Here is a 23,403-nt window from a genome sequence, read left to right as displayed (position 1 = left end):
AACTAAAACTCATGAAACATGGTGGAGAGATGAAACCCTGTAATGCCTTTGGAATCCTAGAGTCTATACAAATAGACAAAGGCAGCATTCCTTTCTTTTCTCACAAAAGCCTTATTGAAGAGAAAATAATTTGTGAGGTTACTGGTGAACATAATGCATCTGAGGTGAGTTAGGATATAAGATCAGTTTCCATTGAAAGAAATGCATTGGATTTACTCACTTCAGTAGTGGACATTGGTTTCACATTAATTGTTTACCTTGCAATGAAAATACCAAATACAACTCTGAAGTTCATACATCAGTTTATTAAAATGAAGTCTTGTGATCTTGTTTAGTATATCCAGTATGCCCTCATTCCCTTTGTTGGGTCTGTAGTTATTATTATTATCACTAAGTAGAAGTCTGTTCCAGGGTCAGTTTTCCCCACACAGTTCCTAGTCTGAGGTTCCATGTGAACACAGACTCAGGGTCTGCACATGATCCCTGTCTGTAGAGACCCTGATTCAGAGCTATACTGATGAAAAAGACTGCATATAAAATCTGACCCCCATAACTCAGAGTTGCCCTTTCCCATCTCCATGAGAACAGTTCCGCCAAGCCTGGCCTGCAACTGCTTGATTAAAAATGTGAATGTGTGAATGCATCAACAAGTCTACAGAAAAGAATGTAGTGGCAGTCTTGTCCAGTTATCATGACTCGTCATACCTGCAGAACAAGGAAGTGGATAGAGAAAATCATTGCTGGTCCCTCACACCCTGGACACCACCTCTTCTTCCCTCAGTGGAAAGTTTCAGTCATGAGGGTCAAAATTACCAAACTACAGAAAACTGTCTTCCTGTCTCATGAACAATGAATGCACAAAGTGTTTTTCTATAGTAATTACACCTGGCACATTTAATCCTTATCCTGTATTACTTATCTGACTGCTGTATGCGGCACTCAATAAAATACCTTCACAATTTATATATATGCTTTAGGTTTAAATGTGCTTCTAAGACAATTGTATGATAAAACAAGTACAACTGTAAATACAAATTGATTTACCAAATAAAAAATACAGTATAGCATAAAAAAATAAAATAAAATAAAAATTACCTTTGAAATGCACCCTCATCAAATACTTTTCATTCAGAACTTTAATCCCTCACCCTACAAGTGCTCAGCATGTTTGAAAATTTTGTGGAGACATCAAAGGTGTCATCTCATGAAGCTGGTTAAGATTGTGCAGAGCAGTCATCACAGTAAAGTCTGGTAACTTTGAAGAATCTAAAATCTAAGAGAGGCAAGGTTGCTTATTTACCATGGCATATTCACATCTGTTTTAATTCATACCTTCACTGTTTTTTAAAAATGTACAAAATACTAAAAATTAACAAAGAGATCTAAACTTTTGACTGGTTATATATATATATATATATATATATATATATATATATATATATATATATATATATATATATATATATATAATCCAAAGAAGATTCCAGGTGAGTAACTGCAGTACTGTAGAGATGTTCAAAATTGTAGTGAAGTACACAAGCTTTCCAGAGAAACAGGAACACTGCTTGCACAGCTGGAAACTTTGCATACTTCACTTCAATTTTGAATAGCTATCTAGCTATCTATAAAGTGTGTGTGTGTGTGTGTGTGTGTGTGTGTGTGTGTGTGTGTGTGTGTGTGTGTGTGTGTGTGTGTGCACATGTTGTGCACATTTATGGTTAAATATCTACAAAATATTTTTGTGCCCATATGACTGTGAGAATGCATACAAGATTTAGGACTGGGTGCGTGTTGCAAACTATTGTGTTGCCATAGACAAATGCCTTGTGTGTGCAAACATGCATGGCCAGTATTATGATTCTGATATTAGAATTGCTAATAGAGACAAACCCAGTTTCCCCGAGAAATTACTTTTCAGTCTCTTTTATAGGCTTAGTCTGTCTCGCTAATGGATCCATACAATATGTAACATCTTACAGGCTGATATATCTAGCCCACCTGGCACAACATATGTGCCGCATGGCTTTGTTTCATTCCAACAGCATCTAAGATAATGAAGTTTATTCGTCAGCCTTCTTCACCATCGCATCACTTTGGCAGCGCATAAGTGTCAAACCTAAGAAGGGTGTCGCTTGTCCTGTACACGTGGCTGCACCAAGGTATTAAAACAGAGACGAGTGACCAACCCGCACAGTTGTACAGTTTAAACTACGTCGCATCTCACTGCTGAGAAACATACACGCTGCGCGTCAGCGGGGTGTTGAAAAGGACATTACACACGGACCTGGCTGTTTTATTACAAGAGAACCTGCTCACCGGAGATAACATTCTCCTTCTTTGGCTTCCTGGAGTCGTAAGTAACTAGATAAATTGATACTGGTATACTGAATCCTAAAGGCTATACTTCAGTCGTTTTCGTTATGTGTTAGCTAGTACTTTCGCAGACTATTTCGGCTGAACGGTTTTCTGCTTTTTGTTTGTGTTTCCAGTTCAGCTTATGTATTATAAGGAGAGGGACGGGCGACGTCTGTAATACGATTACAAAATATATTTTAAAGGGTGAGGGAAAAGAAAAATTAAGGCCATTTTAAACCACCTAAATGAGCTTGTGGTTGTTTAATGCGCAGTAACCATTTGTTCAAACGTAATGTATTGGCGTAGCCAGAAGATAAAACGACGCATCATGGCAGCTCACGCAGAAAGCAGAAAAGCACGCACCTCAGACAGGCAGACAGGTGACACCAACATCTTTGACTACGGAAACAAAGCAGGTTGATATATGATGCTGACACTGTGCTGACATACTCTAAAAAATCAGTTTAATTGGATGTCTCTTGTTGTTCAGTAGAGAAGAATTAATATGTCCCATATAGAACTGTTTTGCAGTACACGAATATGTCAAATCTTTGCGTGTTGCCTTTTTGGTTGTTTTGCTTATAAAGCAAACTACTTTGAAGAGGTTTTCCCACGGGTACAAGAATTATACGTTTCCCTCGGGTAGGGCGCTTAACTGTAGGGCGCTTGGTGTAGTAATGTTTGATCCAAGAGAAAAAAATGTGTGCGACTCCAGGGTCTCTCACACCAACCGGCGCGGCAAGGGGAACAAAGCTGCTATTCTGTCTCCCCAGCGCATCAGTACGTAGTCATAACCTCATACGCCTTTATCAGTTTTTCAGTTGTTTTCGGACGGTATCGATTGGTTGGTTGATTGATGTAATCGTTCACTGACTTTAGTCAACACGTAGATAATAAATTATAAAACCTCACACATAATAATATGATACAGAAGTCGGCCGTAATACATAATACGTAATACGTAATACACCACTCTTGGAAAATGTGTAATGTGTGTATCAGACATTGTGTGATGTACGGTCTGTGTTTGCCATTCTCATTGAACTAATTGACTGCAGTTGTTGTGTGCACATTGCTTTACAAGTCTGTGGTATTAAAGTAGTGCAACAGAGTTTCAGTTTAGCTGTGAGCATTATAATGACTGGGAGCATTGGAAAATGACCATGAATCTTTGGCCCTGTTTTTGGTTTCTTTGTGAATATTTATGGTGTTACACACTGATATATGTTTCCCTGCCTATTTTGCCTATATTGGCTCTTCGTTAGTTTGTTTTTGTCTTAAATCCTAAAGAGATTCCTAGTTCCAGCATAAGCTGTATAATTGTCCTAATTTTTCTGACAGTGTAGGGCACAGGATATATTTTCTAACTTCAAATCACACTGAGTTTTAGAGTCAGGTTGCCACTGTATATGATTTGATCAGAAAACCTGTTTTCTTACCTTAAAAACACCTCTCAAGACCTCTGTCCTGGCTGTTAAATTAATATTTTTATGTACCACTAAACTCTTCAAATCAGTGTTAATAGGGCTTGTAATAAAGCTTGTTATAATGCTGATTAATTGCACTCCACCTGCCACTCTTTAACTCATACTAAATAATTCCTCAGCTTGTTATGTGTCCATTCACATAATCTAAATAATAATAATAATAATAATAATAATAATAATAATAATTGTAAAATAAATAAACTTAGGTTTTTTGTTTTTGTTTTTTTAGTTATGCAGATTACACTTTACACTACACTTTGTTTATGATTTCCACTTCTTTGTGACTGATTAAGCCAACAGGATACCTAAACTCTTTAGGGTCGTCAGGCTACAGTCTTACAGACTGCACTGTTATACGGTCCCCTGGTGATGCACACCTAGTTAACTCATCGCTTCGTCTTTCGCAAGACTGAGGAATGCCCAGCATGAGAAGACAGCTAAGCACTCCACGTCTTTGCCCTGCATGATTTGAGCTAGAGGATTAAAACTATACAAATCCACTGGTATTATATTTACATTATTTTATTTTTTTATTTTTATTTTTTTATTTATTTTTTGTAATTAGTGGCATTTCAGACATTGAAACCTTAGCTGGTGGATATTTACTTGTTTATTTTTTGTCTATTTATTTATTTCCTGCAATCATATATTTAAAAATAAACATTGTCTCAAAGTAGCTTTTGCCTAGACCGCTAATAAGCAGGTCAAAGGTGACAGTGGTAAGGAACCATGGAAGAAACCAGACTCAGAAGGGACCCCATTCTTCTTGGATGACACTAGATAGCTGTGTTCATAAACAAATTAATTATAATTATAGACAGAAAGATGTAGTCAATTGGTAACATGTGACAGCCCAAATTCTACCAAAGTCTGTGATATCCAGGTGGCTACTTGCTAATTTGCACATAAATGTTTTTCATGACAGTGGAGCATGTCTGAAATAAAGGGATTATGAGTAGCTGTCATATCAGTCAGGTCCAGGAGAGCAAACCACAGCAGTCAGGCAGGTGCAGGAAAGTGAACCACAGCAGTCAGTTAAGTCCAGAAAGGGAGTCAGCAGCACTCCAGAATTGTGCACATGGACTTACATTGCATCCAGGGATCATGCGTGGATGTCATTCTAGTCTGCAGGGCAGGAGGGAATATACCAGCAGGGGTAGCATGCAACACCAGCACCATGTTTCCAGCTGGGCAGAGTGACACACCAGAGTGTTAAATATGCATAGTGTGCAGCAGATCCTGCATGATTCAGAGAGACATCATAGTACAAGCACAGACTCTGGCAAGTCTAGCTATGGCTGCTTAGCTAAAAGGGGGAGGCAGACTGTAGCTCAGAGATTCCTCAGACATTAACAACCTTCCAAACCTCCATGAACAAATCTGAGCAATCATGTAAGCAGAGGAGGGGTGACAGAACCAACATCTCAGTTTACTATATTTTTCTGACCCCCTTGAACCTCAAGTTCTGCAAAAAGAAAGTCTAGACTTTAAAATGGTGTCTGAGTGTTGCACATTAATTGGAAGGTTGGTCCATAGCTGGGGTGATATGACATTTTCCTTCCACGTGTAAATATTTTTGCAAAGAAGTACATGTGTCCTTTTTAAAATAAAACAATGTGCAATGTTGGAATAAGTAATACCTATTTCGCTTTTATTAGGCAGAAGATGTTCATTTGTCTAAATGGGTGAACAATGATATACTCACATTGTGTTTTTACTAATAATTAAGCTCTTTATACTGCACAGATAATGACAGCTGAGATAAGTCCCTTCATCAACAAGTGGAGTAACAAGGACAGCTATGTCTTAAAATAATGATGCTCACTGGAGACACAGCGTTGTGTCTGAGAAAGGTCTTTTTTTTTTTGACATGTTGCCTAAAGTTCAAAGGATGGTATTGGTTGACTTTCGGAAGCACTGCCACTGGTACTATTGAAACACTGACAGATAGCAGGATCAGCTGCATAAATACTGTAAATAGAATCAAACTCTGTATTTGTGTGTATGTATTCATTTTGTATTTCTAACTTAAATAATTGGTAGAATTATGGCTTGTTCTGACATAAATAAGCATGCACACACTTTTTAAAATTTCTTTTTCATATCTTTAGTATCATCTTTTATAGAAGAAAAAAGTTGAACATTAAGCCCTCCATTGAGTGCTTTACTGTTGCTTTCAACATTCACTCCTAAACACTCACTTTGTTTCATCAAGGTATGCTCTGTGATTGAAGACTCTGTGATTTTTGTAAATGGTTCTTGTAAATTGTTTTAGTTACAGTTTCAATATCCCAACGTATGGCATTTGTTTCATTATTAAAATGAAAATGACAATGAACTTTCCGTGCACATATATGGGCATCTGGCATGCGTACCAACCCACACACTGTGAAACAAATCAACGCTGTCAAATTCTTGTGGGCTGCCTACATCAGAAAATGCGTGTTGAAACCAGCCATTCAGATGTGACTCCCTTATATACATCACTAAATGAGTGATTCGATTTATACTCTCCCCTACAAGTATAGGCACTCCCAGCTTGTGAAATACCTACCATCATGAAGGTAGCCCTAACACATAGACTCAGGAGCCGACAGGGAAAAAAACAGGAACACGGGACACGACGAGGAGCAGGCACCGGAACAGCAGCAGACACAGGAGCAGACACAGAAACCGGGGCAACAGGAGGAGACTGAACAGGACAAGAACCAGGAGCAAAAGTGGGAATAGACACAAGAACTGAAGGAACAGAAGCAGAAACAGCAGCAGAACCAACAGAAACTGACTGAGGACGAAAAAAGTGCCGGGAGGGAGGCTGAGGAGAAACAACAAGTCAGCAAACGACGAGGTACGACCGGAGGCACAAAAGGACAAAGAAAACAAAAGCGCAAAACAGACCAGGCCAGGGTCAAAGGTACAGGAACAAAAACGGACACAGGCACCGGAAAGGACACACAGACGGGCACAGGGACAGAAACAAACGGAGACACAGGAACTGAAACAGGCACAGAAACAGACAACACAACAGGAGCAATAACAAAACCAGGCAACAGAGAAGGCAAATACAATGGGGACACAGGAGGCATTCAAGGAACAGGGGACACAGGCCAGGGTGGGAAGGGCCAGAACCCAGGGGCGGAGGCAGAAGAAGACACAGGTCGGGGCAGGACGGTCAGGGAACATGAAGCCTGTGATTTAGGAGGCAGGTCTGGGGACACAGAGGAGACTGGAGAACTGACAGTGGTAGCCTTTCGGGGCACAGGAGAGCTTCAAGGAGCAACCTCTATCTAGCACGAGGCATGTGGACAGGCCTGGCACGGGGGCTCGTGGAGTGGCTTCTTCCACTCCAGGAACAGGAACTGGCGGGGCCGGGGGCGGGGCCGAGGCGCAGCTGCGGCGTTGAGCGGCAGCGGGTCAGGAACAGACCTGGTAATAGAACGGGTGGCATCTCCCACACTGGGAACAGGAGCAGGATCAGGACGGGCGGCGTCTCCCACACCGGGAACAGGACCAGGACCAGGCTGAATGGTATCTCATACTGGGAACATTCTTGGCGGTGGCATCTACTATGCTGGGAATAGGATCAGGACGGGCATCTCGCGGGATAGCCACAGGCACTGGGGGGGTGTTACCCTGGAGGAACACACAGACACAGAACCTTCTCGTCAGCTCCCAAGGCTCACGCGAGCAATAGGGAGCTCACAGTTGCGCTTTAGTGCACATCGAGTGCCTAGCCATGGATTGTCTGCGCATTCACTCTGCCTACTCGCGTCTTGTGCTGCAGGCCGATCCCCTCTGCAGCATTGGTCAAGACGGGCAGACTCCTGGCACTTACCTGGGATCTCATCGTCATCAAAATAAATGTGATCCTGCTTTTTCTGGGAACGACGAGATGCTTGTGTAGCTGCAGCGCCAGGGAATTTGCTGTCTCTGGTTTGGTGGCGCTGAGACGTAATGAACTCGGACTGTGTCGAGTTTCATCCCAGTGGAAGAACCACCTCCCAGAGTCTCGCTGTCTCCCTGCGTCCTTGTTTGGCTGTTCATTCTGTAACGGTTAGCGGTGAGGAGGCGGACGCATGTGTGGAGAAGAGCGAGATTTATTATGGACAAATCCAAAATCAGAGTCGTTATAACGGTCCAGGGTCCAGCCTATACAGAGCGTACGAGGATACATTATCAAATGAACAAAACACATGAAGGCAAACAGGCTATAACAAAGGCTAGGAAACATGAAGGCTAGGATAAACACAAAGGCACAGATTACAAACTTAAATACCTTTCTGCTGTCTGGTCATTCTATCATGGAAAGAGGCCACAGAAAAAGAAACAAGGTCTTATCTGGTCTTGCTGGCAGCACTTGTTTGCCATGCTGTCTGGCACACAGTGATGTGTTACAGAGTTGTTTATTTATTTTGCCATGGTGGTACATTGGAAGTCTTTTCCACCTGTCAGAATTTCTGACAGTTCTGACAGATCTAGAAAGGTGTTTGGGGGACTATATACACTGAGGCAGTATCAGCTGCATTGCCGCAGTTCATATGCACACACAAACACCTGGTTTACATACCTCTACCTCACACACAGCATACACACCTCTTTCACATGTACACATTTACATCACACACAGTCCTATGACCCTGCACACCATTACAACAAATAAATACACACAGAGCTATCTTAGACCCACACCTTTAATTCACACACCGATGCACACTTAAATATACCTTATCTTATATGTTATATCTCTTACCTTATATTTACTCACCTATGTGCAGACAGATTTCTCAATCAGACACTTCCATTACTGACGCTCACACACACATAAACACATTTAACTCACACACATACATACACTCCTATCTCAATCATATGCACACTTCTACCTCACAGCAGCTGTTCAAGACATTTGATGAATGAATCCTGTTCAGGCTCCATGTGGGCTTGCTTCTGTACTTCTGGAAGGAAAGTGAAACCCTCTTTCTCACTCCCTTTTTTTCTCCCTCTCTCCCTTTTACACAGCTTCTCTCTCTCTCTCTCTCTCTCTCTCTCTCTCTCTCTCTCTCTCTCTCTCTCTCTCTCTCTCTCTCAGCTAGCAGTGGTAGTATCCTTGACATAAATAGAGGAAGCTGTTCTCACTCACATTTTTAGCAGCAGGTGTGCACACATTATTGAAATGCAACCCCTTTATCCCCAGCAATACCACAGTAAAACTTCAGCATGGCCCTGAAATGATCAGTTTTAAGCGTCCCTCCTTTGTGTGCAGCTTGTGCGCTTTTGTATGCTGGCCATTGTGTGTCACTGTGCATGTCACGTGCTTTCAGAGCTACCATCACTCTGGAATGGTTTAAGTGACAGACATCCATTATGACTGCCTTTCAAACCGACCATGGTTGACTGCTTCATGCATGACTTATTAAAATACAGAGGGCTATGAGTGCACAGCCAGTAACATTTAACTGCAGAGGAAATTAAACACAGAGATGCACACAAACACACATGCACATGAAGCAAACAATTGGATGCTTTCACAAGGCACAAGGTTAACTGTCTCCTAAAAAACACTGTCAACATCCACTCTCTTCAATAACACTATAGCTGTCATTCATCCTGTATGCCTAACTGCCCTATGCTATATGGTTTCCTGAAACACCGGCCAATCCAATGCTGAGAGATCATGCTTCTCACTCCCTCCCCCAAAATCCAGAACCCACCCCTCCAACACCCTACAACCTGTCCTCACAGGGCCTCCTGCTTTTGATGGTACAGACTCCATGTGGGGCACTTCACCTCTTCTCTGAGACCCAGATTCAGCCTATCACTAAATTACTGAGGAGTATGCCAGTTAGGCCAGGCGTAATAGAGCTTTGCGTGGTGTATCCAGGGTTGCGGCTAAAAACACCCATGTCCTGGGGATTTTCTCTCTCGTTAATTGACCCTGACAGTCCTGGTCTAATCCAAAATGGCTGTCATTAAAACCACAAATGTTATCACACGCAGCACATTACTAGCTTTTGTGCTGGCCGTGCATAACGCTTGAAAGGCGTAATGGCACACACCCGTGAGACTGGATCCCGTTAATGGGCACTGGTCCATGCAAGCTCTAAATGTCTCCTGCCATCTCCCTGTGGTTGACAGCTCATGCACACTCACACCATAATGACTCTGCGTTCACTGTGGCCGCCTAACTGGTTTGGTTTGTCTACATTACAGAGCTACTTCCAGCAGCCATGGGGCAGGCTGGCGACACAGAGAGGCTACTGAAAGGCTACTGCTGACATGCCACTCTTCTGCAAGCTCTCTTTGATGCCTCGGTTTATTTATGTTTGACTTGTTTTCTTTCAAGCTGGCAAAAGACAGATTTTGTTGGTTGAATTGGGCTATTGTTCTCCTCTGAATTAAGTGCTTTGCTTCCAAATGCAGACCCCTGACCCCACTTTTTTCTTTTTTCTTTTTTTCTCTGTCTTTTGTGCCTCTGCTATTGTTCATTCTTTCCATTCTTGTGAAACAATACTCACCAGAGTGTGCCAGCTCCGTAAATATCCACATCCACTTCTATGACAAATCCCTCTGATCTCATTCCTGAAAAGAGCCATCTCCTCTTTGTACATGGAGCCTGTGCGCTCCAAATGGAGAATTTTACAGCTGGTTCCAGAGACTGGAACCTACTGAAGTAACAGCACGGGGGAAAAAAAAGACTCCCGAAATGGTCATGCCATCCGCTGAAATGTTATTGCATGACAGTGCGATTGAGGTCGCTGTTTCTATCTTTATACCTATCTGATTGTGATATAACCAGTTACTATTACAGTTACTATGTCCCTTGCTTTGCTCCTCATTGCCACATAGTGCAATGTGTCTGTAAGCAAACATTGCATTTTGTGCATCAAAGACTGCACCTACACAGGTCAAGGAAAGGCTTGTCCATGCAGATCAACATCAACAGTGGGATCAGAGTTCCTGAAACCAGACAACAGCAATGCAGTCATGATTGCAATCTAACTGGTTCAGTTGAAATTGTATTGAAATATCTGCAGCTTCATTTTCCAGACAATGACAACAAAATCTACTAAAATAATATAATATAGTTAGGGTAGAGTAGTAACCATGCAGCCTCTTGTACAATATGTTAAACACCAATAAGTTAAACTGTTTCAAAGTTAAGCTCTGGCTTTATAAGGGAAGATGTAATATCAGGCTTGTGTGGGGGGGGGGGGGGGGGGCATAGACTGTATACAAAAGGGTTGGGTGGAGTGGGAGATCAACATGTATTTAAATCATTGTGGGGACCAAAGGAAAACACAACATTTTAACATTGTGGCAACACTTTTAGGTTTAGATGTAAGCATTGGATTATTCATCTTCTGTAACACTGTAATATGTGTGCGCTTATGGTGGGTGTATTGAAACTACACTTCTTTGTTTGAAGGTTTGGCTGGAGGCCATACTCAGCAGGAGAAAACAACATGTTAAACATGACACATTCACTCTCCTGCGCGCACACACACACACACACACACACACACACACACACACACACACGCACCATCTTTCTCACATGAGCACCTTTTCCATAAACTACGATCACCTCGTTTTCTAGTACAAACAGTGAGTAGTGTAGATACACCAGATAAAATAATGATCATCTACAAGTTATTCAGAAATAAAGGGGTAGAGAGATGGGTGAGAGAGAGAAAGAGAAGGAAAGAGAGAGACACTAAAGGCAGAGTGTGAGAGAAAGAGGATAAAGAAAAAGAGAATGTTGAGCGTGATGGGGAGAGAGAGAGCAGGTATTAGGGGAGAGATATGCTACCCCAATAAAGGGCAGGCATATCATATTAGAAAAAAACAATATTGAACAGGAAGGAAAAGAGAAAGTGTACCATCAACTTTGCTCTGTGTAATCGCTGCATTTTGAAACACATCAGAATTCTGAGTGCAATTTCAGCCAAGGACCTTTTGTTACTATGATTACCAAAAAAAAAAAAAAAAAGTAATTGGGTGGATTGCTATCTGTGTTGTTTTGGTGAAAAAAGATCTTTCTTGAATCGACAATGTGATAACTGCAAAAAGTTGAGCAACCTTAACAGGAATTTCAGTCTTTATTTCAGATATATCCCCTAAAGCTTCTTTAATGTCACTCTGTCAACAAAGGGCATCGATGACAAAAAAGCCAAAGATTAACTTTTCATAAGTTGCACTTCATCAACTGCATCATACTAGTGGAAAATGAGCACTCAACATCTCGAATAGCTTGTCATGTTGGGCTGTTGCTTGGTTGGTTGCTTGGCTGTATGTTCAGCAAACAGATTTTAATGGCAAGGAAAAGATACACATTTGCACTGAAAAATAGCCACTGTCATTTGGAAGGTTGCATGCATTTAACAGAATACCAGTGTCTAAATCATTTAAATACTTAGGCTGTCCATATGCTACCTTTAGTGAACAGTCCTCTGAGCTGGGATTCTTTTCCTGACCCGAGAAAGACTTGTTTTTAAAGGAAAGATGATTCATCAAGTTTCATGAGCCTGTGTTGAACCTGCAGTTTATTTTATCTAGCCTATCCTTGCAATAGAACTGTGATGCCCATGTTCATTGTTTCACCAAAACACCAAAACTGAGTTGTCACAGTGTCAGTGTAGTCAAGCTGCACTTACAATAAACATACAAAATAAACAATGCTTATTTCAACATTTTTCAGTTGTGTGTATTTTTGTGTTTTTATTTGGGTGCGAGAGAAAGAAAAAGAGAGTCTGTTACTGTAGTTGGCTGATGAGAGCAGAGACTGAAGCTCTCATACTGTCTCACCAGCAGGATGGGTTGAAAGCATGCAGATGAAAGATGGTCTTTTTCCCTTTCAGCCATTCTTCTTAAGCCCCAAGATGCCACAGGGCAGGCTGCTTGCACTCTGTTCACTTAATCGAGCCTGCTACTCTCTACACCTAACCTGTTGTGCAACTTTTCTTGTACGAAAATCTGTCATTTGACTCACGCATTGTTTTTGCTGGGGCATATTCACACAAGCGACTTGTTACTGTCGTCATGCTTGTCGTGTAGTCAGCAGGCTTTGCTCGTGTAAGGCGTAATGGGAATATTTTGCATTTTTACCAGACGTTTTTATGCTTTCCAGAACTAATTCTAAGAAGCAAGCGAAAGTTCAGGGTGTTTTTTTTTCTTCTATTGTTTACTCAACAACTTTGACGTGTTACTGATTTCTGATGAGCTCAAGCAGTTCACCAGTCTACAGTTTAACGTCTGCGCTTCGCAATTGAGGACTCACGGTAGCAGGTAGATTCCAGTATTGAACTCATGTGAAACATTCTGAAGAAGAAACTTGAAGGCAGAAAATTTCAACTCTGACACAGCAGGATGACAGTAAGTATGAGTTAATTCCAGTGCCAGTTTTTGCTGGTGAACAGCAAGTGGTGTAAATGGCTGGTGCCACTTGTGGTTATTGATACCACTCGAGAGGCACTGCCACTCGCAGTGGTTGGGGGCGCATGCTGTGGCTTTCATTTCCGCACAGCAATGCTGATAGTTCCCAGCTCTTCCTCCATGTTCTTATATATTTTAACTGCTAAAGGTTACAGGCTAAGTAACTATGAATAGCTAATAAATCAAACCAGCACAATCCTACTTGTATCATGGATTTAATTTCACTGATAGTGTTAATAACAAGCACACACTGATAAAAAAACATCCTTGTTAATTCTTCTTTTAAACTTACTATTAAAAAAAAGTCTATGTCTATAGTCTATGTCCCTAAACAAAGCCTTGACCAAGTAGAAATGTAGTCAGGTGACCATGATCTGGTTCTTCTTATTTTCCTATCACTCTAAACTGATTTCCTGTTTCTAGATTCTACTGCTAATACACAGACATACGCACACAAACTAATTAACTGCCAGTGATTTTTCAAACCACACTGGATTTTTAGTACTTCACTCATTTGCATTAGGCACATCATTGTTTCATTGCCATCTTGTTCTCCAACACATCCATTAAAGCTGCTTAGGAATTTCATTGTGAATTTTTGGGGGTGTGGCTTTTCTTGGGGTCTGTTACATAAAAAACCTGTCATAGCCTGATGTTTTCATTTTAACTTGTTCTACAGGTATGTTTTTTGAGCAGAAATCTACAATATTTTTCTGTTTTCTGCCTGTCCTTTATTGGGGTAGCATATCTCTCCTGATATGCTCTCTCTCTCCCATTACTCTACCCATTCTGTCTTTCTTTACCTTCTTTCTCTCACACACTGCCTTAGTGTCTCTTAACTATCGATTTATGTGGATAGACAATCCCTCTGTGCTGAATGTTTGATCTGTGCTAGGTTGCGGAGTTCCAGCAGTGCAGGGTCATTTGACGTATCTGCTGGAGAGCCTGTGTGTTTGTGAAGTGTAGCTGTGGCACCATCTGTTTGAAGACACACACACTCCACACACACACACACACACACACACACACACTCCGCACATACTCCTCTCAGTCCTGCTGTGTGCTCAACCAGCTCTCTCCATCTCACAAATATTACTCTACTAGCTCAGACACAGATATACATACACACTAACACACAAAACAAAATCCCAGGGACTTTCTTAATCTAAAAGTCAAAGTCAAATTTATTTATATAGCACTTTTTACAGTAGCCGATTTCACAAAGCAGCTTTGCAGATGCCCGAGTCCATGCCCCCAGTGAGCAAGCCAAAGGCATCTGTAGCAAGGAAAAACTCCATAAGATCATGAGCAATAAACCTTGAGATGAACCAAATCTCAAAAGGTGGAGCCCATCCTCCTCTGGTTGACACCAGACACATGAGGAACAAAATAAGCATGTGCTGATAGTGAAGTAACTCTTAACACTGCAAGACACTGGAAACGTGTTCAGTGCCCTAATACAAAACAGATTCATCAAGACAGTGCAGTGCCAAGATGTAAAATATTGACATGCTGTGGATACTGTGATAAACCCCAAAACAATCAGATCACACATGCATTATGCCTCACGTTAGTGGAGGTATGCTGAGATACCTTTGCTAGACAAGTTATTAAACATTATTTTGGAGGTGTGCTGTAAAACTAAGTAGAACAGTAGAATTAAGTAGAAACAAAGTGCAAACATGACCGAGGTTGAAGCAGACCTCAACAAAACATTAGTTCCAAAAAGGAAGTGTCTTCAGTCTTTAGGAACTGGTCTGGATTCCAAGTTATATTGACATACAAAGTTTGCTAAAGGTGGAAACACCAGCAGTCCTACTTCACCACTTGAAAATGAAGATAAGATTATATGTGACAGTTAGCCCAAGTAGTGCCCAACAAAAAACCTTTAGCATGGCATGGAAATAATTCTAATTGTCAGTGTTATTCTGATGGAAAACACACTTTATATTTAGGAAAAAGATAACATAACAGTAATTACATAATTTTTTCAAGGTTGCTTTAAAACATTTTCTTCATTTAAAAACTTTTACTTTTTACTATGTACCATAAATAAAGTACACTTCTCTGCCTCAAATGTAACATCCATTTATCATAAGAAATGTTTCTACTGATTTTCTACTACTCTTGTTTTGGGCTTTGTAAGTTATGATTTATTACTTCTGAAGAACATACAATTTAATAATAAATACAGTTCATAGACTACAGTGTAGCATTCTACATAATCATAAACAGAAACATAGAGACACGTTGTGACTGCTTGGTCTTAGTTGCCTCCCTTTGAAACTAGATACTGACTGGGAGACCATAGTCTGTCAAGATTGGCAATATCACCTCCAGCACTCCCACAATGAAGACTGGAATCCCTCAGGGTTACATGCTCAGTCCATTTCTATTGCTGACCCATAACTGTGCTGAAAAACACAGCTTTGCTGATGAGACTACAGTGATGGGCCTCATCAACAACAGTGCCAGTTCAGCATATAGTGAAGAGATGCAGCAGCTGGCTATCTCTTATTGCTGATCAAATGAAAGAGATAATTTTTCACTTTAGAAAGACCTGCAGTTAGTGCTCCACTTGCAGCTGTAGAGAGGATCAAAAGCTTCGTGTTTCTTGGTATGCACTTCCCAGAGGACCATACTTAGTCACCATTCTATAGGGGAGCAACAGTATTCTGACTAGCTGTATCAACGTTTGGTATGGGAACTGTCTCAAGTCTCTACAGGGAATCGTGAGAATGGGTGAAATCATCATCAGGGTCTTTCTACTTAACATCAATATCTCCTACCACAAGTGCTGCATCTGCAAGGCCAGCAGCATTGTGGACGATCCCTCCCACCCCTTTGTTCAGTCAGACTAATGAACATGACACATAAGCCATCAAACAAACATGCACTGTTATACCACTCTGACTTGCCAGTGTGTAACTGTGCTTAATATTTTGTGTAATTGTTGTATTCCCTGTTGTATTCATTTGACTCATTGCAGTGTTGCGTTGTGTCACTGTAAGACACTTTCAGGCAAAAACTCTGACGGCAGCAGTTGAATGGAAGCGAGAGGCGGGGTTGCAAAGAGGTGCTCTATTATCCATTGCATTCGTGATAACAGAAGCTTTAAACAAAACACAAATTGTAGAAGTCTTTACTCTTCCTCAGAAAGACACAATGACTCTGTTTGCCTTGATCTATAAGGACCACTAATGTGCAGCCCATCTCCCGGGATCTGTGGATTTAAATATGGTAGAGAGTGAATAAGGAACATGTGAAGGTAATCAGTAATCAGGGGATTGGGAACGGGGCAGGTACTAGGTGCGATCCTATCTGGTTGACCAACCGTGACAAAAACCTGCACTCACATTCTGTGAAAGGAGAGACATGTTGTGAGTGCTTAACAACAAAAGGCTTATTGTAAGATTTTATTTGAATATAATTTTTTGTTAATGACCTCATATGTGATATGATATGTGGAGCTTTTTGGCACTAAAGAAAATGCTTAGAATCACAAATGATTTGAATGCATCACAGGCAATAGTTTTTCAGAGTCATGATTTAAACATTTCTGGCCTTCAAGTAACACAGACTTATTCAGTTACACACTAACATAAACACATGCAAAAGCAAGCTGCATTTATGCAAATCGCGGGTTTTGCTGTCTTGGACAGAGTCATTGGTGGGCCAGTATTAAGATCATTGCCCCAAGCATTGAGTTCATGATCCAAAGTGACACCACAGTATGAATTGTTAAATGACAAATATGAGTAAACAAGCTAAGAAACAAAGAACATTGTTGTAAGCACACAGTGTAGTCATGCCTTAACATGCTATAATTATCTTAAACAGGTTTGTTGCCATATCTCCACGTCCATCAAGCTGACCCCACACAGACACAATATTTGACACAAAGACTTGAGTCTTGGCATGAAAACGAGAACAAGAAAACAAAAAAAAGGGCATAGCCATATTACTGACCAGCATGTCATTATTTCTTTCTTCAGTCCCTTAAAACCTCAAGATGGAAGTTAAGATGACATTTACATTTACATATACAGAATTTATATAACGAATTAGATGAGTTATTTTCAGAGCACAGCTTATAGAAAACTTGAGTGGGCCTCACATGAACTGTGTACAGTGTGTTCAGCAGGGAAATTTTGTTTAACTGTTGAGATGTGTTGAATTTGGATGCCAGTATTGATATTGATCTGTTGATTATTGTTCGCCAGGGTGAGTTGCTACAGGAAGTTTATATTACAATATTTTACATCTGATCAGAATATTTACAAGTAAGAATGTTTTTATTCCCATGGGGACCATGTGAATTTACAGTGGCAGGTAAACCAGTAGAATCAGAATGATTGCTTGCTATATTAAATTGTGCATGGTGCAGTTGTCTGGTTCTGTTTTCCTAGAAATTACTCAAGTAAATATGAGCAAGAACATTCAAGAATAGAATTCATTTTTTGGGTTAGACTAAACTCCTCCTCTGTTTGACTCCTAGGTGGTTGATTACACATACTTGAGCAGTGTCTACATACACCCTGTAAAGCCAAGAGTGTAAGCTGGAAGAGAGGAAGCATCAAGTTTCCCACCATCCTGCAAACTCTGACCCTCCTGCATGTGCCTCTTTCTACACTGATGCAGGGATGAATGCATGGCTTCTGGGGAAGACTCTCATCTTTGAATGAACTCAGCTGATGCTTACTGGAGCCGTTTTAATTAAGCTCATTATTCTTTAATAAAGCATGCTCCATAGGAATGAACCAATGCATGCAGACGCTGTGCAAGGCAAGTATTGTTAACAGATCTGTCCTTTAGTCATTGCTCAGGTCTGACGTTTTCCACAGTAGTAACATGCAGAGACATATGGGAGAGCATAGCATTACGTAGCCCTAGTATTGTAGATTTTTCCTTTTCTATGGTGACAAGAAGAACCTCAGCCCATCTCCGACTAGTACACTGTGGGTCCAGCTCTTGGTGGAGGAGACAGATGCGGCTCTGGTCAAAAAGGTTCTGGCGGAGAAGGCTGCACTTGATGGCACTCTTCTGCGCCATGACAGTTGTCACGTTCTTCTTTGGCCTCTCCAATTTGGAGTCCTCATTCATTCTGGGGTCAATGCTGAGCAGCGCCCCCAAGCCATGTGCCTGCCAACCATGCATTGTGGGTCAAGAGAACGACACATGGTTCTACAAGAAACTCAAACAGTCTGTCCAGCCACTGCTGACGAAGGATAACAGGGAATTGACCAATGAGACCTACGCCTGGTGGATGGTCAGTAAAATGAGATCTGTTTATTTTATTTAACTTTTTTCCAGTCAAGTACCCAGAACAGTAATTTTCTGGACATTTCTTTCTCTGTACTGGAAAGTTGGAGCACCAGAGATTTTAGTACTCTACACACCAGATTCAATTAATGAAGAGATTAGTGATGCTTGATACAGCCAAAGTGACAATGATTCTGTGTCTGTGCATGTGTGTAGTACCTGCAGATGGAAGAAAAGCCATCCATCTTAAATATGGTCCTGGACAAGCTGTTCCGCATCATCCCAGGAGATGAGGACTATATGGATGCTGAACCTACCCGCTGCCGGAAGTGTGCCGTGGTTGGGAATTCCGGAAACCTCCGCTCATCGGGTTATGGCAAGCTCATTGACTCCAATGATTTCGTCATACGGTAAGAGTCTCTGTCTTGGGGATTATGGTCCCTGAGGGACACAATTTAACTTTTTTTTTTTTTCTAAAAACAAAAATGATTAGACATCTACATTCCCAATGTTTTTGATGTCAATTGAAGTTCTATTTCAGACGTAATTGAAATACTTCCACAGTTCACCCAGTATAAGTATTCCTCCAGAGTAAAACTGAGTCTGCTCTGCTTTCATAGTTATTGGGCCTAATGCATATACAAAACTGTATATTATACATCTATAGTATACTTACATATTTGTACTAAAATCTTTTTTTTATATAGTTGATTTGTATGACTGTGCCATATCATATTCAGCAAACACTCATTACTTTAGAAAATTGTTGTAAACTGGTCTTTTGGACAGTCACTGTCAAAGTTAACATCAACTCAAACAGGCAAATGCTATAAATGACTTACTAATTGAAGGTTGATTTGTCACTGTATATAAAGTATTTTGTGTAAGAGCAGAGCTTGCTAAAGATAAATGGCTATTGTTGCTTAGATTGCCAAAGCAACCTGTCCTTGTTTTCTTCCCAATGAGCATGTGTATATAAATCCCATTGTTTGATGCCTTGTTTGTCGCTGTGCTTAGTGAGTGGTCATATGTCCTTGTTCATTGTGTTTTGTTCTTTGTTTAGAGTATAAATAAACAAATAATAAATGGTGATGAGTGTGTGCACTGATATGGCTAGTTAGTTGTTGATGGAAAAGAATGCAGGTCTTTTAATAACACTCTCAATGTACATATTTACAGACGTGTATGTAAGTTTTAGTTTTCTCTTACATGCTCTGACATTTCCAGGTTCATTTGCTGTGAACTAATGTGGCATAAAACTCTCCAAATTGACTGTTTATTTTCCTACTGGAATCCTTTAGGCCCAAATCTGTGTGTCTTAATTAAAAGATTATAGGATTGGCTTAGATACGCTTCTCAAATGCATTCCATCTTGTCATTCAGCACAAAAGGAAACTAATGACAATTTTGTGCAAAACTGGATCTTGGGCAGTGACACAGGGCTTGAATCAAAATGCCTTTTTATTCATTAGAGCTAGGACATAAAAGCCACTGGCAACTGTGATATTGTAGCTACAAAGGTTTCATTTCAGTGCCATATGTTGCCAACACTAGTATGGGGTGATCAGTGAGGATGATAAGATTTTTTATTAACATCAGTTTTTTTTATTGATTTGATAATTGACTGTATTTGTGTGTTTGTGCAGAATAAACCAGGCTCCCACAGAAGGTTATGAGCAAGATGTTGGATCAAGGACTACACACCATGTGATGTACCCAGAGAGTGCTAAAGATCTGAATGACAACACCAATCTTCTGTTGGTGCCTTTCAAAATCCTGGATCTGGAGTGGATCATTAGTGCCTTGACTACAGGGCACATCACCCAGTAAGTATATATCACAGGCTACCTCACCCAGTGAGTACTGCATATCTCAGGGTACATCATCCTGTAAATACTGCATATCACAGGGTACATCACCCAGCGAGTACTGTATATATCAGGGTACATCATCCAGTAAATACTGCAGAGTTTGACTCATTTATATGTTTTTTGTGTGTGTGTGTGTGTGTGTGTGTGTGTGTGTGTGTGTGTGTGTGTGTGTGTGTGTGTGTGTGTGTGTGTGTACACCTGAATATCACCTGGATATTACAGCCAGGCATGTTTAACTGGAGTTGTAAAACCCTTCAGGAGAAGGGTATTTACTTTTATTATATACTTGTATATAGCTGGAACAGCAGCAACAAATCTCTTGACTTGGCATAGCTGAAGTCTTTAGAAAGAATCAATCTAAAAACTCTTTTGGACAACACACCTCTGCCAATCTATAGGCTAGGAAGACTAAAAGCCATGAGCAATATATACATGTCTGTATAAGTTTGCCTGATTTCCTAGCTCTGTTTAAATGTCACTATTGTTTAACTTAGTGATGCAGTGAACTTAGTAATTGCAGCAATTAGCCTTTTGCTCTTTGGTTTGGTTTGTAAGCCTGCCACAGTTTCCACTGAAGAATCACTTTTTGTCAGTTCTTATCTTTATCTTATTTGGAAAATTACACTGGCCTATGCCAATGATCTTCATACCAGGTATAATAACTGGTTATTCCTACGGTATAGATGTTTCCATCATGTAATTTGCTTCATAAGGCATGTTTCCAGAATTTTGTTTCTTATCTGAAAGCTCTTTTACAAAGAGAAGGAATGTTGGTCTATTGCTGTGTATTTTAAGTGTATGACAATATAAAGGATTTTTAAAAATATATGTTTCTCTCTCTCTCTCTCTCTCTCTCTCTCTCTCTCTCTCTCTCTCTCTCTCTCTCTCTCTCTCTCAGCACATATGAACCTGTCATGTCACGAATCAAGGCTAACAGGAATAAGGTGAGTTTCCCTATACTTTAAATATCTTTAATACTTTAATCTCCAAACCACTGTCACCCATGTGCCTGCTCTAAGAACAGGGAGATTTGCATCCACTGTGAGCTTCATTGTTATTCTTTTTTTTCTTCTCATTTTTATTGTTTTCCCAGGTGTTAGTGTTCAGCCCTACATTCATGAGGTACATCCATGAGTCATGGTTGAAAGGTCATGGAAGATACCCGTCTACTGGCTTTCTCTCTCTCATGTTTGCTCTTCACGTATGTGACAAGGTATTTGTTGATTTTTTTTTAATACATTTGTGTTCTATAATTTTTTAACCTGAGTCCATTTGCTTATAGTGCAGTGGTGCAGTGCTGCCCTCTTGAGGCCTATGTGTTAACCTCAGCCATTTTAATTCATGTCATTATAATAAAATGCATTTTGAATGAACACTGATCAATTTAGAGTTAAATGTGTTACATTAAATTATATAAACCCCCCCCCCCCCAAAAAAAAGCAAAAAACAAAAAAACACTTTATTGACTTTGAGTGACATCCAATTCTAGATCTTGCACCCCTCTATATGTACATCCTGACACTGTGCTTTCTATACAGGTGAATGTTTTTGGGTTCGGTGCCGACCATCGTGGAAACTGGCACCACTACTGGGAGGTCAACTTGTTGGACTCTGCCTTCCGGGAAACAGGTGTCCATGACGCAGACCAAGAGCAAAACATCACGCAAATGCTGGCCAAGAAAGGCAAGATCACACTGTTTAAGGGAGTCGTCTGGTCCTCATTTAGGTGGGATTCATAGTCACATGCAAGTCAGCACAGACTGGAGAAAGAAACCTCAGAGGTCTCTGGTTTTATTTTTCCTCCTGTTGATTTTATTTTATTTTTAAGAGACATCTGGAGTTTCTGGACTTTGTAGATCAAATGTCTTGGTATTATTACAAACTGTGATAAAAGGTTTCAATTGTGGATTAAAATTTCAATTCTATCTGAAGAAGAGTCTCTCTATTTCTCACTGTAGCTTCCTTTAGTAGTGGGAAAGGTGACAGGATGTGAAGCATATTGCTGATGGTCAGCCACTTGCAGAGGATTATGGGCATGAAAAGCAGTGTGATACATGTGGTATGTCAATATTGGCATATGTCACTGATAATACACTCATAAGACATGTTTTGGTGAAAATGTTCAGACAATGGAACTCCTGTTTGCTTTTTGGCCCGCATTTTGTCAATTGCACTTAAAACTTCTACCAAGTGCCTTTTTGTTTATGAAAAAGCATAATCTCATTTTTTACATTTAAAAATTATTATTGTTTAGTTTTCCTTTCTTAACTTTGTACTCTAATGATTTCATTTCCAGTAACAATGAGAGGATTTTATTTTCATTCTTAAAAAAAAATGGAAAAGTAATTCTGTGAGAGAACTAAATGGCAAAATAAAAGATTTTACTTGTTTCATCATGTCTTACAACCTAGTTAAAATATTAATAAGTCTATTATCAAAGACTGTCCCACAGATTCAGTCTACACCATCTGGGTTCACTTTCTTTGCTTAATTATCACAGCGCCAGCAGTCAGTGTGACCTGATGACTCAGGGAACACACTCCAGTTATGGGCAGAGACTGTACAAGCAACACAGCATTTGGAAACATTAGGGACAAGTAGAGAGAACGCTACACCATATTCTTTGCTGAAAAGCACAAGTTATCTGTTGCTGGGGACATGCCAGACAGGTCTTGACAGAGGTGACTGTGGCACATCCATGGTGCTAAATGATGTGAAAGTATATGGCCTCACTGGCAAACTAACGTACATGGTAACCTTAGACTGTCATGATACGGCCCCTCCCCCCCTCAAACATCTCCATTTGTGTGTGCGTGTGTGTGTCTGTCTCTCTGTATCGGCACGCCCTCTCATGTCGTTCACCTGATCCTTGTTGTCTGTAATTGTCATGCATAAGTCTCATGTCTTATCGTTGAGGTTGTCGGTGTTTGACCCAATTAGTCTGTGTGTTAAAACGTGTATGTTACATGTGCAATAAAACGTGTGTTTTTGTTCAA

The 23,403-nt window shown here is 40.5% G+C and overlaps 1 protein-coding gene across 1 annotated transcript; it reads left to right on the top strand.

The window, feature by feature from the left end:
* The first annotated feature begins 2,103 nt into the window (after nt 1–2,103).
* On the top strand, nt 2,104–23,403 carry LOC113591994 (CMP-N-acetylneuraminate-beta-galactosamide-alpha-2,3-sialyltransferase 1-like). The gene is made up of 7 exons (XM_027032725.2): nt 2,104–2,353; nt 17,773–18,543; nt 18,753–18,946; nt 20,183–20,362; nt 21,306–21,351; nt 21,501–21,620; nt 21,946–23,403. The coding sequence occupies exons 2-7, from the start codon at nt 18,190–18,192 to the stop codon at nt 22,144–22,146; spliced, it is 1,095 nt and encodes a 364-aa protein (XP_026888526.2). The 5' UTR covers nt 2,104–2,353; nt 17,773–18,189; the 3' UTR covers nt 22,147–23,403.

This window comes from Electrophorus electricus, chromosome 2 (assembly GCF_013358815.1).
Source record: "Electrophorus electricus isolate fEleEle1 chromosome 2, fEleEle1.pri, whole genome shotgun sequence".
Lineage (NCBI taxonomy): Eukaryota > Metazoa > Chordata > Actinopteri > Gymnotiformes > Gymnotidae > Electrophorus > Electrophorus electricus.
The sequence above is the reverse complement of the archived record's forward strand: the minus strand, read 5'-3'. Positions and strand labels throughout refer to the sequence as shown.